Source organism: Trichosurus vulpecula, chromosome 2, assembly GCF_011100635.1.
Source record: "Trichosurus vulpecula isolate mTriVul1 chromosome 2, mTriVul1.pri, whole genome shotgun sequence".
NCBI lineage: Eukaryota > Metazoa > Chordata > Mammalia > Diprotodontia > Phalangeridae > Trichosurus > Trichosurus vulpecula.
The window spans coordinates 245,954,446-245,975,071 of NC_050574.1; the positions used below are offsets into that span (position 1 = coordinate 245,954,446).

General features: G+C 33.4%; 1 protein-coding gene across 4 annotated transcripts in view; it reads right to left on the minus strand.

Annotated features, from left to right (window-relative positions):
- Positions 1-264: 264 nt before the first annotated feature.
- CALCRL (calcitonin receptor like receptor) overlaps positions 265-20,626 on the minus strand; it is a 131,482-nt gene continuing 111,120 nt past the window's right edge. For all 4 annotated transcript variants that reach the window (XM_036745372.1, XM_036745370.1, XM_036745369.1 and 1 more), the window contains 6 exons: positions 20,154-20,307; positions 17,128-17,188; positions 16,980-17,046; positions 10,323-10,541; positions 8,145-8,186; positions 265-3,345 (listed from right to left, as the gene is read on the minus strand). In XM_036745372.1, the coding sequence (XP_036601267.1) occupies positions 3,130-3,345; positions 8,145-8,186; positions 10,323-10,541; positions 16,980-17,046; positions 17,128-17,188; positions 20,154-20,307 (759 nt within the window). In that variant the 3' untranslated portion in view covers positions 265-3,129. The remainder of the gene's footprint in view (positions 3,346-8,144; positions 8,187-10,322; positions 10,542-16,979; positions 17,047-17,127; positions 17,189-20,153; positions 20,308-20,626) is intronic.

The window sequence follows — 20,626 nt, forward strand, 5'->3', positions numbered from 1 at the left end:
CCCATCATCAATATTCAAGGCCAAGCTACCCATAAATACTTTTCACATAGAATCTTAAATGTTCGTTGGATTGGGTTTAATGTTTTAGCTTGATTTATCAAGTAATAGATTTGGCTTTGAATCATTATGGGAAGTTATTTGGACAAAAAGGAAATAAATCACCAACAGAATGAGTGTGTATGTGTATATCAATATCTGATCAAAACATAGCTCTGACTTCAAAACATTTTGAGTACCCAACAAAAATTTAAATAAGCATAAAAATGTTTTTTAAAAACTTTTATTGTTCAGAATAACTCAACTCTTAATGGTTGAAAGAAATAATGGTTCTTATTAAGGATGGTGAAAATAGGAAGAAAGTTCACATTTTCATTATTTTAAGCAATAAATACAATGCTATAATTACTATTAATTCTATGTACATAGTTTGTATTTGAATGAATGCTAAGGTCCAGCAAAAATATTTAATGAAATAAAATACTGGCAAATTAATTCTTAAAAATAAAACCACATCATTAATTTGGGTAGAGGGAATTATCTTTTGTACTGTTTTACTAGATAGTTGTGTAAAAATAGCAATGCCTTATCCATATCATATGTATGATATATACATATAGGTATATGTACATATATGTATGCACACATATGTGTCTGTACATATGTGCATATATATGATTTGGATATGTGCTGTATAGATACACAAACTTTTTTGTGTGGAGGGGGGAGTTTTTCAGGGGGAGGGAAAAAATAAAAAATAAAAGCCTTTTTTTTACCTTTCATCTACAATTCTAACTGAATAAGATACAAAGTTCTTAACTGCCAAAACAGAAGTCTAACATTTAGAAACATAACATGTAAGAAGATAAGTGCACAAAAAATAACTAACTTCATTGGCTTGATTACATATGAAAATGATGCAAAAATGTTTATAAAAAAACTGGCCTTATAGTGAATCAGCATGAGGTTCTGATTTAAGCATACTGATAAAAGATCAATAATTAATAAGCTGCTCTCATAATGCTGTATTTAGAATAGAATACTCTTTGAAAATAGAACATTTTCCGTAGTCATTTTAAGTTCTGTTATGGTAGGTAGTACACATAAATAGATCTGACACTAAAATACATTTTAAAAATCAACATGGCAGTTCCAGAATTTGAATCTGCTTCTGGAGAAAAGGCTTTGAACACAAATGAGCTAAACAAATACAGAAGACCATTTTAATGCACTTTAACCAGTTGGAAGGTCAGAACAGCCTATCTTCATTTATCTAATATTCACTGTTAAGTCCATATAACTTGGTATTAGCATAGTCACAACATCTGGATAATTTATAATTCATATATTTACTAGCCAGTTCATTTAGCTAACTTTTTTCATTTTCACTGACCAGAAAATTTTCCTAGAGCATTTAAAAACAACAATAATAATTATAACAAAAATCCTTCTATATTCAGAAACTCCTGAAGACTAAGAGATTATGAATACTGGTAAGCACCATCATAGCCAAACATTTAGTCATATGCTATCACATTTAACAGCTTTGTATACTTCTCAATCACACAAAATGATTCTTGTTCAAACAGATGTTTACCAGTAAGGTGTACTGAAGAAGAGGAATTTTTGTTCCTCTGAAGTTGAACCAGAAGTTTGCTTTAGTGAAACCAATGTTCTGTTACATAGGAGGTGTATCATTTTTGGGATAGTTCTTTCACTTCATCTTATTACTGTAGTAGATTTTCTGTGAACTCTAGTTCCCTAATAATATATACAATTTTTTGATGTGTTGTACTTTTATACAAACTATATTCTATCCAACATATTATGTTAGCTCAGAAAACAAAGCATTTTAAAAGGTACCCAAATTGTATTATTCATTTTTTAGGTGGAATGCTTTTTAAAACTTTGTATTTTTTCCATATAACCAACTTCATTAGAATGATGTGGTCCCTGAATGTGAAATTCATAAATGTATAAATTTCCTTAGTAAGGTAGCATTTAACAAACCTAAAATTCTTCATTTTCCCCTCACTTTTCAGAGTTAGTATATAAATTTGTAATCAAAAGAGAACAAACATATATAGAACATCCATTACTTAAGCATAACTTCTGAAAGAAAATGTCAATATTCCCCCAAATATGCCAACCTCATTCTAAGGTTTTCCACATGATTGCAGTTTTAATTTGTGAAGAATATTTTCATCTTGCACTGATTTTTTTCTTTCCCTCATTATCAAATTTCTGATGCTGGCATCTAGTTGTGTTTCTAAAATATTCCCAAATGAGTTGGCCTGGTATAGGTATTCCAGACTCTTATCTTAGCATAATCAATCATGGCACTTCTTGCATTAGAAATCAACTGACATATACCATCAAGCCATCTAAGTTCATGGACAAAAATGCATTAAAATTATTTACAAGCTAGGTTCTTGAAAACATGTTATAACTTTCACAACAAGGGCTTTGTACAGGCTCGAGAGAAAAGAAGAAATCCTTCATCAAATTTCATCATACAGAATGCACTGATGACTGTCCACATAGTAGAAACTCGAGAGGAAAAGTTTCTATTTACATATACTCTCTATTGACCTGACTCACTCAACCTAGGTTGTGAGGGAGAAAACCTGGTCTATGATCAAGTCATATATTCTGCAATAAATTCTCTGCAGCCCCATCCTATGCACATTGTCAGTCCTGTGCAGGTCCAGAGCAGGGCTGGGGTGAGTCAGCAAGTGAGCATAGTAGTTCTGCTCTGTTGATATTTCTAGGGTGAGAGTTATTGGCAGCATGAGTACTAGCTCCTCTTCTGACCATTGTGCAGTTGTGGGAAGGGATCAGACTGTTTGCTGATGCATCAAACTGATGCACCAGAGAGGCTCTTCCACCCTCCGTGACAGGGAGGATACATACATGGTGAACAGTCTCTCAGACCTGAAGAGTAGAATCAAGATTTATGTGCGTGTATGTACTCTTACCAACGTATGCTAATGTACTTATGGGCTATTTTTGTGTTACTAAAGGGAACTAAGTCCCTGTTAGCTAGAAATCTTCTGGCCATAGAGTCATGAATACAATTCCTTCAGTAATAAGGGTGCAAAAATGATAATAAAGTTTGTAATTCCTCTGTAATCAAGCATAGAAATTTTCTGTTTTAAGAACCACATTTTCCATGTCATGGAAGCTTTTTCCATTCAATTGTTCACTACCAATGTCATTAGTGTAGCCATGTACATCACTGATGGAGGACACGGTATAAGAAGCTGTGCGAAGGGCATCTGAATTGGAAAAGCTGCTCCCAAACTGGATTCTATATTGATTCCAATGTCTTCTCAAAACTGCTTGAACCTAAACATTCAGACAAAGGAGGAGGAAAGAGACATGAAGAAAAAAATATTATGACATTGTTGATTGATATTCATTTTTTAAAAAGGCAATACATTGAGCATTATGTGTTGAAGTGTACTGCATTCTGAATATAATCTGATTTTTGGAAAATCAACATTAAAACATTTTCTAAATGCTTGTTATCTGCCATACACTAGAGATACAAAGACAAAAACAAAACAGTTGGTGCCCTAAAGGAGTTCGCATTTAATCAGGAGAATGGCATGTATGTTTGTAAAAGAGCTTAGCAGAATATCGGGTATATTCTATGTGCTTAATAAATGTCTGTTCCCTTCTGGGGAAATACACTTTATAATTATTATTAAAAATAATAAGGTCAACTTCTTTTGGTGGTATAGTTGCACTTAGAAAATTAAGAAAAACTTCATGTAGTAACTGGAACTTGACCTAAGGGATTTTCTAAAGAATCTATGTGTATTCTAAGAGATAGAAGTGAGATGGGAGTGTATGGGAAGTATGGGAAGACATTCAAAGGATGGTCTTTACAAAGATGGGATTTTGAATGTCTTGTAAGGGGAAGACCAATTTGGCTAGGCTAGAGACTATATAAAGGAAAATAATGGGTAATAACATTGGAAAGGTTGGTGGCGCCAAATTAAAAGGGGCATTAAGTTCCAAACAGAGTGACTTGTATTTTATCCTAAAAACAATATGGATTCACTCAAGCCTTTTAAGCAGGGGCATGCCAAGCAAATCTGTGTGCTAGGAACATCTCTTTGGCAGCTATGTGGAAGATAGTTCTGAAAGGGAAGATATGTGGAGAAGAAAGATCATTTCGTAGCTATTATAATAGTCCAGATGGTGAGGCCAGAGATAGAATGGTGTCTGTAAGAGCAGAGAGAAAGGGAAGGATGATAAGGATGTTCTGGAGGTAGAACTAAAAAGACTTAGCACGTAATTACAAATGGGGGGGGGACAGTGAGGGAAAGTGACAATTAGGGGTTGAATCTGAATTTGTGAACATGGGTGACTAGAAGAATGGTAGTTCCCTTCAACAGTAATAGGGAAGTTAAGAAGGATAGGTTTGGGAAAAAGATGATGACCCCCCTTTTTTGGACACATCAAAATTAAAATGCCTACGGAATCATTCGGTTGGAAGTTCTTAAAAGATGGGTCCACAAAGTGATATGAAACTGGAAAGCAGGAGAGATACTGGGTTATAAATGTAGATCTGGGAGACCTCTGAAAGAGATGTTAATTAGAAGTATGGGAACTGATGAAATCATCATAGGAGTATTCAAATGGAGATGTTTCTTTTTATTTATTACAGATGATGTTGTTGGCAGACTTACACCAAAAATATACCTAATAATTATTTAGACATTCCTTTTAACTTTTATTTTTAAACGTGTAAACATGTTTTGGTGGCATCTGCTTTAGACATAGCACTATGGGCCATCAAGCACCTACATGTAAATTAATTATACAGATGATTTTAAATATTCAAATGACTGATGTCTTATTAGGAAAAAAAGCTAGGTGGTTAAATGTATGATAATTATTGTTCTGAAAGTTCTATTACAAAACTTAATAACTTCATACTTTTATCCTGATTTTTGTGGAGCCAAATGACAAAAATAAGTGCTAGGAAACTATTATGACTTCAGAATAAAATAATTTATTTCCTCTTAAAATTGCTTTGACAGGCATTGTATCTAAAGAACAATGCACATATTGAATCAACATTTTTGCAACATTTACTATATCATGGCATCTAGAACTCTACATAAGTGTAGGGAATTCCAACTTTTGAGAACTTTGATATTAGTTCAAAGTAAGCAGAATTATATAGTATATTTATAAATTACCTTTTATATATTTTGTTTATGTTTATATGTTTGCCTTCTGGTTTATTTTTCTGATAGAATATAAATTCTTGAAGGCTAAGACTATTTAATTTTTGTCATTGTATTCCTACTGCCTAACATTGCATGACATATAGCAGATGTTTAATAATTGTTTGTTGGTTTATTTTTCAGAAATATGTCAGCTAGACGTTTTGGAAAGTTGGCTTTGAGAAGGAAAATCAATCTAAATGGCAAATATTTAGAGTAGAGATGTCAAACACATGAGTACATCCTGAACCAGATTAAAATGTAGTTCCTATCTGTAAGACTGTAAGATGGGAAGCAAAAGGGACCAAGCAAAGGCTTTTTTATGCAGAGGAATGACATGATCGTAATAGCAGAAAATGAATTTGGCAGTTATGCTTTCGTGTTATAGGAGAAAGCTAAGAAGCAAAGAGGTCATCAAGATTAGGAATGACTCATACATAAATGTGGAGTTTTATCTGTGGAGATTAGGGGGACAGATTTGTGAGATGTGAAGAACTGAAGGTTGTGCCAGCAGCTTTGCTCAAAGATTCTTATGGTATTGTAATTTCCAAGGGCCAAATTTATTTAGGGCATACTGGAACATCATAGTATTTTTGTCTCTTTTTTGTATATAGGTAAAATCTAAGAGGATTTGGGGAGGTGGTGTTAACATATTTATCTCGAATATATTCCTTAGTATTAGATTTTCAAAATGAAGCAGTTTGGGCTTTGTAGTCACTAACATTCAAAAAATATTTTTGGATGTGTAGGTAGGTATAATGATTGGTGTTGTCACATATACAGTCTACAAGCATTTTTTTTAAAAATCAGCAATTGGGTTGATTGTGTTTTGAACAAAATAAAAAGATTAATGGACTAAAAACAATGATGGTCACACAGTACTTCTCTATAATGTTTCATCATACAAAAACACAAGACAAATGTTTGCATCCATGTTTTGTCTATTTGGATTTGACAGTTTTATGTTTATGTGTTTATATATGAGCTTTCTAATCTGTTTGATTATCTTCAGTCATAATCTCTGACAACCCAGTGCCCTCATTACCCTTACTTTCAACAGCTCTTATGGATATTTAATAATCATGATTTGAACTTTGTTAAAAAACAAAGAACTCCTGTTCTTCCCAATCATATTCTGTGTCTGCCCTTCTCATTTACTAATCAGACTGAGGGTTTTGACTACTCTGCTGCCTCTGCATATAAGAACCAACATAGAGCTAAGTGAGCTAATGTGATGCATCAGAAGAGTATTAAGTTTGATAGCTCTTGAGTCCCTTTTGCTGTCTTTTAGCCTTCAAAAGGAAATACATACATAATAAACACAGGTGCACACATGCATATATATATCACAACCCTGACACACAAGTATATAACCTTCATACACACACACACACACATATATATATATATATATATATATATATAAAACACATACAGCATGATTCTCATATATATATATATATATATATATATATATAAAACATCACACATAACATAGCCCTATATGTATATACATATGCCATATACATGCTCACACATGTATATGTGTGGGTTATGGTATATCTATATATGTATATGTATCTTTTGCATATGTATATAATGAGGGTTATGTGTAAGTGTGTGTATATATGTATATATGTATACATATACACATATATGTATACATATACATACATACATACACACACATATATATGTATGTATGTATGCATGTAAGGTATGTGTTGTCTCTATACTATTCAATAAACCCCAGTTACTCCCTATTAAGTGTAGGATCAGATACAAACTCTTTGGTTTGGAATATATAGCCTTTCACAATCTAACCACAATTTATCTTTCCAGGTATATTTTATATGATTTTTCTCCATACGATCTACCATTCACCCAAACTGATCATCTTGCTGTTCCTCACAACATCCCATATCCCAATTCTGTCCCTTTGCACCAGCTGTGCCTTATATCTGGCATCTACTCTCACCTCACCTCTGCCTCTTGCCTTTGCAGCCTATCCTTGTGGCAATTTCTATGTAGCATCTTTCCTCATTCCCTCAGCTAGTAGAATCTTTTAACACAATTACTTATACATTTTATAGACATACATGTTTATACATATCATCTCCCACTGTGAGAGAAGAGATTTTCCCCCTTTTTGTCTGTGTCTCTAGCACTTAGAACAGTACTAGGCACGTAGTAGGCACTTAATAAATATTTGCTGATTTTTTTTTCTTTTTCTCTGTAGCTAGGGCTCTCAAATGTTGGGGGCTGCCTATGCCTCTCTGGACTATCAATATCCGTGCTGCAACTCTACTCATGTTATAAGGATAGTCACAAGTATGTAAATAACTTGTGTAAGTTATCCTGTATCTTTTTAATCTAGAATGAGAACAATACCTTGTCCTGCCCTCTACTCATGTCCAGAAGGCAGTATCTCCTGTAGTGTGACTCAAGTGGCTTGTTTTTAGGGGAAGGTAAGCGATGAAGCCATTTATGTGCTTCTGGAGCTCTTGGCTACCCCAGTAGTGAGGTCCTTCATTCACTTTTTTTGTAAGAACACTTTTTAAAAAAATAATATGATGCTTTCTCTAAAATTCCTGATTCACAGGTAAGTTGTTAAAAATAAATGGTAATAATTTCTTATTGAAATGTTTGGTGTTTCACAATTTATATTCATGCTGCCCAATTAATTTTTAAAAGCATAGGTTCTTAATCTTTTTTTGTCTCATGGACCCAAAGGTTAGTGAAAATAAAATATATTTTTATTCAAGTTCATGAAATCTGTAATATCTAGAGAGGACTCTTGGGAGTCTGTAAACCTCAAGTTTTAAAGAGACCTGTTTAACAAAAATACTTTTGTATTCCTTTATGTAAAAAATGAAAGAATATTAGAAATTGTAGATACCGTACCTCACCATTAAAAAAGCAGAAAATTGTGGAGACCAAAAGACCCTGTAAAATTAAAAAAAAGTTCACTTAATTTCATTAACAATAAAATTAAAGTATTGAACAAAATATATGATAATCAAGATATCCAAATGAGAATGTTTTTAGAGTAAGAAATATATGAAGTCCTAATCTAATTGAATTAGAAATATAACAGGTTGTACAAAAATATTTATAGCAGCTCTTTTTGTGGTGGCTAAAAATTGGAAATAGAAGGGATGCCCATCAATTGGGTAATGGCTAAACAAGCTGTGGTATATGATTGTAATGGATGATTATTGTGCTATAAGAAATGACAAGCAGGATGATTCCAGAAAAACCTAGAAAGACCTACATGAACTGATGCAAAATGAAATGAACAGAACCAGGGGAACATTATACACAGTAACAGCAATATTATATGATGAAGAATTGTAGATGACTTAGATATTCTCAGCAATACAATGATCCAAAACAGCCCCAAAGGATAAATGATGAAGCATACTATCCACCTCCAAAGAAAGAAATGATATTGTTTGAATAGACTGAAGGATGTTGTTTTTCACTTTCTTTCATTCTTTATCTTTCATCTGATTCTTCTTGTACAAAATGACTAATATTGAAATGTTTTACATAATTGCACATGTATAACCTATATCTGATTACTTACCATCTCAGGGAGGGGGACAGGGGAGGGAGGAGGGGAGGGATGGAATTTGGAACTCCAAACTTTAAAAAAAGCAAGTGTTAAAAATTGTTTTAACATGTAATTGGGAGAAATTATATATATATATATATATATATATATATATATATATATATATATATATATATATATGTGTGTGTGTGTGTGTGTATGTATATATATATGTATATATATATGTGTGTGTATATATGTATATATATGTATATATAGAATATTTGATAATTTAAAAAAAGAAATATAATAGGACTCTGTACAATATATAGTTAATACTTCATAAAATTCACCATTTTATTGGTATAAGTAATAATATAGCTAGAATTTATATAGTGCTTTGAAGTTTACCAAGCATTTTACATGTTATCTTACGTGCTCTCTCCACCAAGGCAGATTACAGCCTTTTAATTCTTAATAAATTGTCTTCAAAAGTTGCTGTGGCCAAAATAATTAAAAAAACTCGTGACCAATCTTCTGGGAATACGTTTTTCTAAAATTGGCGATGGTGGCCCTCTGATGACAGGTGGCCCTGAGCCAGCATATGATTCCTTTCTAGCTAGGAAAAACCTGCCAGACCTTGTTTTTGAGCTTGAGAACCCAAGGTCAACTCAGGTCATGTTGAGACACTGGAGGACTAACTACATGGTCAGTCATGCAAAAAGTGAGGCAATATTTTAAATGCTTTAAAAGCAGGCTTCCCAAGGTAGTTCTGTCCACTTCTGGGTGACATAAGCTAGATAAAGCTCTCTCTATCTTTGCTACTGCCTCTGACAAAAATAACTAAATAATATTAAAACCTGAGAAAAGTCTCCAATCTGCAAGCAGAATTATTTTTACATATATCATATGTAATATATCATATTACATATATAAACTTAGGTAGTGAGTAGATTGATGTTAAGTCATATAAGAGAGGGAATGCCTCCTATTGTTTTATTCCCTTTAATATCACTAAATTAAGTGAATCAGATACTTATGAAGGTCCCAGTGGAACGTTCTGAAATATAGACCTATGTGCGGTTTGGGATGTGGGTATCTAGACATCCCATATACTCAGGTATTGCCTTGACAATGAGGTGGTATCCTCACACTTGACCCCTTCCCAACACAGTTCTACATGACTTCAAAGTGGCAAAGAATTTTGTCAGAATTTCAAGCAAATAATAAATCTTTTCATGGCATTCCTAAACCAAGATACAATGTGGGAAGAGGCAATGTGAGTTTGACCTCTCCTCTATTTTGCAGAAATGTTATTCCATAACACAAAGGGGCAAAAATGATAGTACAATACTGCTGAGAAAAAGGAAACAATTGGAAAAAAGAGGATATGCTCAACTATACATTTTCATAGAAGCCAAAATACTGGAAAATGAATGAAGACTGTAGATAGATGGTATGGATTAGCAATTATGCTAAATTATTGTATAGAAGAGATGCTAACAAATCCCACAATGGCGTTGTACCTGGTAATGCATGAGGATGTGCATAATATAGTCATATATTTCTTCAGCAATTAGTCCTCCTGGTCTCCAAGGAATTAGCACAAATTCAATTCCAAGCAGTGGTACAAGTATGAGGGTTGCTCTCACTGCTTTCATGTATAGATTTGACTCTGCTTGGTGAGTAACTTTTAACTTGGTGATGAGTACACGCACAATGTTCAACAGGAAGAAGAGGTTCACCTAGAAGGGAGAAAATGAAGTTTTGATGAGTTACCTAGTGCATAACAGGTGTATCATTTCTTAATTCACACTGAACTGATTTTACCTGTGGAGGACCATAGATGCAATACATTACACATACTTTACTGCCTTGATAAATGAGAATGGGTTGGGTCCAGGGCTTCCATGCAAAGACATGAATGTGTAAACTAAAAATCCATTAACAGAGAAGGATGAATGATTCTAAAGGAACATGAAATTCTGGTAGAATGCAAACATCTGAAGATTTTCTTTTAAATTGCAATATTTGTCATGCTTTATTTTAAGATTCTTTTTGATTGTGAGATTATAGATCCTACATTCATCTGAAACCCAAAACCTTGGGGCATGTTCAGGTCAAATCATGCAAAATTATCTTTAATAGGCATCAACGAAGTCCTTTTTAGCAAGAAATACATTTCATACATATTGAACAAAGTTTAATCAATAGAGCTAATGAGAAGCTATTGAGGAAGTTTTGGGTGGCATTATTTCATTTGCCCCACACCTCCCCTACTAAAAGATTTTGGCTTTCTCTTCTTGTATCCATTTACTTTATTCTCACTCCCAACACAACCCCCTCTTGATGATTTCTAACACCTTCCATATATCACTGATCAATTATTCCAAATACCAATATTAAAGGCCCAGTTAATTGTTTGCATCCAGAAGCACAATATACAAGCACATAGGCATATTCACATCCATACAGTAATTTGGAAAACAACCATGGTAATATTTTATGTAATGTAGGGAAAAACTATATATGACATAGCATGGTAGTATAGAGTGTGTTAAACTTGGCATCAAGTGGCCTGGACTTAAATTCTCCCTCAAAACTCATTGTCTATATGGTCTTTGGCTGATCAACCTCTTGATCAATTTCCTTATCTGTGAAATGGGAATAATATTTGTGCTAATGATATCAGTAGGTTGCTATGAAGAAAACCACTTCAGAAACTTTAAAAAAAATCTATATAAGAGAGAGTTCATAGGATCATACAGATCATTTAGTCCAAATGCCTAATTTTGCAAAGATGAAACTGAGAGGTTGAGACTTCTTATTGGTGAAATTTACTATTTTAAAAAAGACACTGAAAAGAGATAAGGCATAAAAAATAAGCTCTCTGTCCTCAAAGAAGTTAAGATAACACACACAAACAACAGGCCTCAGTGGAAATGCCATCATGAAAAGTCTAATGCTCATAAATAAAATCATATTACTATTAAGGACAAAAGTAGAAAAAGTCTTTAAGAGAAGTGTAAGAACTAAATATTGCTATGTCACCACTTTCAATTTATTACCATTTCTAAGCACATACTGTAGCAGACTTTGTTTTTTAACTCAATGGAAAATATTACTCCCCAATTAAGGGTACAAGACAAAGTGATCTCACACATCAACTTATAAATAAACAAATGAAGAATAATAAACTTGGGGCATTTTATGTAAGTGCCTTAGCTAATGTCCTTTATTAAAACAATGGTAGAAACTTGGCAATTTCTGTTGCTACTCTGTGAAGGGGGAGAAAATCTGACTGAGTTGCAGATCCATCTTCCTAGTTAAGAAATTGCTTTTTTTGAAGAATGTGGGATTATAGACGGGGTAACAAGTTTATTATGTAAACTAATCTTGAGAATAGAATTAGTATTGTCTTCTAACTTATGAATCAATATGTTAGATTTAGTCTGAAAATATTCCCCTGACAATCTCTACGTAACATCAATTTAAAGATGTCAAGTAATTTCACTCTATTGCCCTGTAAAAGCACTTCTGTTTTAAAAAGTGAAGAAACTAGAAGTGGAAATGTAATTATCAAAAGAAATGCATTCAAATAAACATACATTTGGGCACAAACCAGTAGAAGATGAAAGCTGACAGAACAGCAGGAGTAGATGGAAAATAAATAGCCTTTACAATGCTATTTATTATGTTGTAAGATATGTGAATTTTTCATGCAAAAGATAGAGAGCAATGTGGGATTTCAAACATGAATTATTCATATCATCTTTAAACTTTTCAGTATTTTGAATAGGAAAAAGGAAGCTCCCACGTAATTTTCTACCATAGTGAAAATTGGTTCCACCCAACCAAAACACATTATTGACCGATTTAGTCAGTACCTTATAACAAGAATGTGGGATGGATTTTTTTTTCTTTTTTTTAAATTAATTTTTTATTTTTAGTTTACAACACTCAGTTCCACAAGTTTTTGAGTTCCAAATTTTCTCTCCCTCCCTTTTCTCCTCCCTCCCCCACCCCAAGATGGCATGTAATCCAATATAGCTTCTACATATACCTTCACATTAAACTTATTTACACAATAGTCAAGATGTAAAGAAGAATTATAACCAATGGAATGAATCATGAGAAAGAAGAAACAAAACCAAAAAAGAAGGAAAAAAAGAGAGAGGAAATAGTTTGCCCCAATCTGCATTCAGACTCCATAATTTTTTCTCTGGATAGCTTTTTCCTTCATCAGTCTTTTGGAGTTGTTTTTGAACCTTGTATTGCTGTGAAGAGCCAAGTCTATCAAGTTAGTGATCATTGATACCACATCTGTAATCGTGTATGATGTTCTCTTGGTTCTGCTCCTCTCACTCAGCATCAGATCACATAAGTCTTTCCAGGTTATTATGAAATCTGTCTTCTCCTCATTTCTTATGGCACAATAGTATTCCATTACATTCATATACCACAACTTGTTTAACCATTCCCCAGTTGATGGGCATCCCCTTGATTTCCAATTCTTTGCCACCACAAAAAAGAGCTGCTATAAATATTCTTGTACATACAGGTCCCTTACCCACTTGTGTGATCTCTTTGGGATATAGCCTGAGAAATAGTATTGCTGGGTCAAAGGGTATGCACATTTTTATAGCCCTATGGGCATAGTTCCAAATTGCTCTCCAGAATGGTTGGATCAGTTCACAACTCTACTAACAATGTAACAGTGTTCCACTTTTCCCACATCTTCTCTAGCATTTATGATTTTCCTCTTTTGTCATGCTAGCCAATCTGACAGAAGAGATGTGGTGCTTAAGAGTTGTTTTGATTTGCATTCCTCTAATCAATAGTGATTTAGAGCATTTTTTCACATATATACATATATCTTTAATTTCTTCCTTTGAAAACTGCCTGTTCATATCTTTTGACCATTTCTCAATTGGGGAATGACTTGCATTCCTATAGATTTGACTCAGTTCCCTGTGTATTTTAGAGATGAGGCCTTTATCAGAGACACTGGTTGTAAAGATTCTTTCCACATTTTGTGCTTCCCTCCTAATCTTTGTTGCATTGGCTTTGTTTGTGCAAAACCTTTTCAACTTGACATAACCAAAATTATCCATTTTGCATTTCGTAATGCTCACTATCTCTTGTTGTGTCATGAATTCTTTCCTTTCCCATAAATCTGACAGGTAAACTATTCTTTGCTCTCCCAAATTGCTTATATTATTAGCCTTTATATCTAAATCATGAACATATTTTGACTTCATTTTGGTATATGGTGTAAGATATTGGTCTATGCCCAGTTTCTGCCTAGGAACATTTTTTTTCACATAAAGGAGCACCTTCCCCCACCCCCCCCCACAACTACATTTGAAGGAAATATGATTTTACTGTTATTAGAAGCTATCCTGTGAGATTGCATCTACTGATACAGATCTGCAACCATTCTGAAACATGGAATGTTACAAATCCCAGTTGCCTGGGGTACTGAGAGACTGAATGAATTACTTATCACATTGTCAGTATGTATCAGAGGCCTCATTTGAGTCAAGATTTTCCTCCAGCCTAGTTCCACTATCCAACCACATTGCCATGCTGCCATATTTCCCATTTAAATTCCTAAATTATTTCCTTCCTTTGAAGAATGCAGTCTCAGAAAAAGCTCTTTTATCTAACTGCATTATCTTGTCATATTTTTTCATTATTCAAAATTTGTATCAGCTGTACTTTTTGAATTTTGAGATCTTGAAACTCAATGTGCTTATGTGATAGTATTTTCCCCCCACAAAAGAGGAATTCTTTAAAATCACCTTGCCCTTCAAAAAGTTTTCAGCTCTATTTTTCCCCTATTAGTATAATATTGTATTCTTTTGGTATGAAAAATCAGGCCATGCTTAGTTGGCTGTGAAAAATATGAATTGGCAGGCTAACTAACTGCCTGAACAATGAAATCTTCACTCATACAACTACAAAAAAGATAAGTCATCTTTCATCTTCATTGTATGTGTCTTTTTCAGTACACAAAGAAAACTATATATTTTTTGCTTTCACTTTGCAGAAAATCTCCCCATTTTAATATCAGACTCATCATGAATAAATATTTGCAAGTAAATTTCTACTGTATAGAGCAATGCACATCCTAGGGAAATAGTAAAGAAACCATGCCTAGGAAAGTTGGACAAATAGGAAAAGCAGACTTATAAGTTGATAAACTGACTAGCCTATAAGCACAGTAACAAAGATTATTTCCTTCAAGCTTTGGAGGAATGTTTTCATTGCCTTGATAAAGATAAACAAGGACTAGTCTTTTGCTATAAACATCATCATCATCGTCATCATCAAAGGTTATATACTGCTTTATGGTTGGCAAAGTACTTTATACACACAGACACACACACACAGACACACACACACAGACACACACACACACACACACTCTGTACCATTTGATCCTCACAACAACCCTGTGAAGTTGGTACTATTATCATCTCCTTTTGTTAGTTGAGGAAACTGAGGCATGGAAGGGTTAAGTAGCATGTCCAAGTTTCCACAGCTGATGGAGCTGTTCTGTGTTCATTTCTTACCCAAGCTGCACTGCAACAAGGTTGGTTGGGTATATTTGGGACTGAGGAAAGAAGTTATTTTTGAACCTCAAATAAAGCTAGTGGCTTAGTAGTTATATTGATTATCTTAACTACTCACTTTAGTTCTTAATTACATACTTCACTTTGCATTGTTAACTATTGTATTGTTATCTGTGTTTCTAATGTCTCCAGTTATTTTGCAAGTTCTTGAAGGCCAAGACTAAGCCTCAGATTTTTTCTCTATTTTGGTCAGTGTCTACCATGCACATAATAGTACTTAATAGGTATGAATTGAATGACTTAACATATAACAACTTTGTGACCTTGAGCAAGTCATTTTACCTCTCTGGTCCTCAGTTTCTCTATCTGTAAAATTAGGAGGGTGGATTAGATGATCTCTGAGATCCCTTATAGATCTAAATCTATGGTACTATGAATTCAGCTGTATTTCATTAGGGACCATGTTAGTGAACTGAATTTTCCTTGGTAAGTAGACAAATGAGTTGTGCAAACAATGTAGCCAAGAAGGAGCCATTTGGGCACTGATAACTCTTTCTCCACTTTCAGCATAGAAGAGCAGTACCCTATCCATCTTTGCCAACCTGGGAGACACATATTTGTATTTAACATATGTATACACACATATATGTTTGTGATATATGTATACATACATGTGTATATATACATGTACATATATATACACATATATACGTACATATTATATATGTGTGTATATCTATCTATCTATATATATATATCTATATATATATATCTTACATGGTTATTATGGCATCATGGTGTAAGTGGAAAGAGACAGAGCTGAATTTGGAGTCAGTGCCTTGGATTTGAATTTTAGCTCCAACACTTATAGCTGTGTGACCCTGGGCGAGTCACTGAACCTCTCTGTGACTCAATCTTCTCATTTGTAAACTAGGGATAGCAATTCTTATACTTCCTAACTTGTAGAGCTGTTACGAGAAAGGGATTTATAAACATTTAAAAAGTATGGAAAATGTGGAATAGTACTATTTATTCATGAAGGTTATCATGCTATATCTTTTTTTCTCATAGATTAATGATGCTATTCCCTTAATTTTTAAAGATTGCCATTGATTTAAATACATGCCAAATTGTTGGGCATTATTAAATCTCTATAGAAGAAATCTTTCTGGGAATTTTCAGATTTTGCTATCTAAATACCTTATGTTTTTCATTATTTGAAACTCCATATCTCTTTCGATACAAGTAATGCTTTTATAACCTATAATTACATTTCCTTCTGTGATATCAAGAGATAAAATAGTAATTACACATGGACTGTAGGAACTGGAGGTGCCTTATAAAATGAAAAAAAGAGTATAAAATATAACCAAGCTTTCTTACCACATATAAATGTCCAGTTATAAAACTGCTTTTTAAAAGGTTGCTTACTTATTGAATGCTATAATGCTAAATTAAGGAATAATTTCATTAAACATAAACATAATTTTGAAAATATTTTTAAAAAACATTTATTAGTCTTTAAATTAGGAATGTATGTTAAAGACTAGGAAAATTGAATCAATTAAATTGAGAATTAAAAACAAGACATGCTATAAAACATACCAATAAAGCTGCACAAATTGGACCATGGATGATGTACAGGAGATGGGTATCAGAACTGATCCAGCAGCTAGGGGAAAAAAGAGAAATGAGTGCTAAAGATTCATTTGCATGGATTCATAGTAAAAATCTGAAAGAAACATTGCCTTACTTGTCATTATAGTATAAACTTCGTGCAATAGCATGTAAACAGGCAGGTATCAGTGGGAATCCTGTCAAGATAAAAGAAAGAAAGAATTTGAAGAGATGACTTTTCACCCGAATTTACCTTCTAAAATGGATATATCTATAAAGCAAGGCTAAATTACAGAAAGCACTAAAGGAACACAAAAAATCTTTGTCGAGAGTCTGCTGTCCATTCCAGTCATCTGGTACTTCCACTGTATTGTCTCATAAAAGTGGCTTTCTTTGTACATGCTTTTGTACATCTCCTCATCCATCACCTGGCTATACTACTTTGGGACTTCTCTGACTGACTTCTCCATGATACCCTCCCATCAGGTACCTTCTCTGTTCCCCTCCTCCCATTTGATGTAGTAGTTCTTAAATTTTTAACTAAGAATCAAAAAGAGATTCACCAAAATTAAATCAAGAAGCTTTAAATATAAAAGATATATGTATTTATTGGAGATGCCATTATGTCTGAGGCTCCCGAAATGAATTATATTGCCCTAAGTAATAAAGACAGTATGGTTTGCCACCCCTGAAACAACTCTCTTATAATGCTGGTCTTGGGAGATAAGGCTAACACTTCCCTATAATCTGTTGAGGTTGTTTAAAAAGAATAATCCACTATAAACTGTTATAGTCCAATAGTGGTTTTGCTTTGATACAAAAATGGTCATGTTGGGGGCAGCTAGGTGGTGCAGTGAGTAGAGCATCAGCCCTAGAGTCAGGAGGACCTGAGTTCAAATCTGGTCTCAGATACTTGACACACTTACTAGCTGGGTGACCTTGGGCAAGTCACTTAATGCCAATTGCCTTGCTTCCCCCAGTCAAAAAAATAAAAAAAAATAAATAAAATGGTCATGTAGTGGAAAGAACCCTGGCCTTTGAATCAAGAGTAACTGATTCAAATTCTGCCACTTATGCTCATTACATAAATAATCAGGTGCTTTCATTTAACCTAATCCTCAGATTCCTCATCTGTAAAAGGAAGATAAAGGGTCTAACTTCCAGAGAGTTGTTGTGATGACAAAATGAGACATACTTTGCTAAATATTTTGCAAATCTTGAAGTGCCATGTGTGCTAATGGCAAGAAAGTTTGCCATGAAGGGCTACTTCTGCCACAGAAACTCCTGGAACTGTCTCCTGTAGGTATAAGGTGGTTGGGCTCTGCCTTAGTAGAAGGAATCCTTCTCCTCCCCTCCCCCTATTACTCCTTGAAGTATTGAGCATCTTCATTATTGCTTGGAATACAAGGAATTATGAAACACAAATTCTGTCCTCCAGATGCTTATAATATCATCACAACTCTAAGGCAGTAAGTCAATAGACATTTATTGAATACCCATTATGTGCCAGGCACTGTGCTTAGAGTTGAAGATGCAAATATGAGAGTGTCCTTGCTCTCAAGGAGTTTTCAATCTAATGGAGGAGCCAAAACACAAAAAGACTGAATTTTTTAAATAAGAGATTTTATTTAAATATTACAATATTTAAATCTTTAAAACTGCACTAAGACTTTTGGGACACCCTGCATAACTGTTGGTATTACCAATATTTCCTAATGTAATTTTCCTGAAGAAAGAACACAAGCCATTTCAGATAGTCTATTCATTTGTTCATTTTTATTTACCACTGGAGTAGTTTAAAGGTACATAGATTATTTACCCAAATTAAATACATATACATATTATTATATTTACTTAATAATTTAAAGCTTCAAAACTATATTAAGATTTTGGGGGCATCCTGAGTAGTAGCTAGCATTTAGATAGAACTTTAAGATTCACAAATTACTTTGAAAATTGTATCATATTTTGTTATCACAAGAACTCTAAAATGAATATGATTCAAATCACAAAAGTTGCTGAAGATCTTTTATAAATAAAATTCAAGTTGAAATTAAGCTTCGTAGGGTAGTTATCCAAAGAATTTATCCCAGGATTAGTAGTCTCAATATTGTAAAATATTCTAATTATTATTCCTACTTTTGAAATATACCTAACACTATATTTTTATGTTCTAGTAATATAGAGTAAGCAGAATTTAGGAGTAATAAATATTTGGCTTCCTCTATTCTTTTTCAATTTTGCTGCTCCCATTCAAAGAATTGCTTGACTTTTCCAAAAACAAATATCTACTGACTCGGATAATTAAAATTAGAGCTAGAGTTCAACTAAACAAGCATTTAACATGAGCTCCTATGTGGAGAGGAACCTTTGAGTGTATTTAGTCTAGCCTTCCCATTCCTAATTTAACAGATATGGAAACATTCCTCTAAAGGTCATGTTACATGTCCAAGTTCACCAACTAGTCACCAACAAGTCAACTGTCCTGCCTTGTAGACCAATATCCTTTTTATTTTATTTCAATGCCCTTGAAAACGAGCATTCCTTAAATGCTTTATATAACACAAAACTTTTTAATAAAAATAATTTCTGCAAACTAACACTTTATTTCAGTAAAGGTAAACCAATATATCCACACTGTGATAAAGGAGGCTATTATCCAGTGATTTCTTACTATATAAGAAAAATAGTAACAACAGACACTTTTGATACAGTTTAGACTAGGTAGACTGATTTCCTAAGTTCAAATCTGGCCTCAGACACTAACCATATCATCTTGGACAAGTCACTTAACTCTGTTTACCTCCGTTTTGTCTTCTGTAAAATGATCTGGAGAATGGAAAAGCAAAGCACTCCAGCATCTTTGCCAAGAAAACCCCCAAAAGGGTCACAAAAAGTGAGACAGGACTGAAACAACTCAACAATAACAATAGCAATAAATGAGAGGGTCTCTGAGTTCCCTTCTAATGTTGAAATTACATGATCCTGTGTCTAGGTCAAAGTGCTTTTATTTATTTATTTATATTAATTAATTAATTAATTTATATTAATTATGAATAATTTTCTATTATGTGTATAAATATAATGGTGAGCAAACTGATGAAACAATGTACAGTGGGGAGTATGAACAGGAAAAGGTGTGTATGTAAACACTGTACCTACCCCAGCCAAGAAGATAATACCAGAGCAAGTGCTGCTTCTCTGCAAACACAGCCACTACAATGAGTGTATGTAGATAAATGCCTTCACAAAGCATCCAAAAATAATTGCATCCCAACAGATAAAGGTGAATAAACTGGGATATTTTACAACTCACCTGTTTGAAAAAGAAATATATTAATTATAATAAAGAAATATATTAATTAATTATAATTATATGGACTCAAAACTACATACTTTTTCCATGTATATCAGGGATTTTCTAATTCCAGATTTGAGATTGTTAGTGTACTAATCCACTAACTTTCTTATGAACTATATTGTTCTATATGTACATATGTTAGGTATAATTATGTTCTATAGTACTCATATATAGCATATATAATACTAAAACACATATAGTACTTAGTATAGTATTAAATATTATACAAAATACTAGATAAGTATTTAATACTTATATTAAGTACTTAGTATGG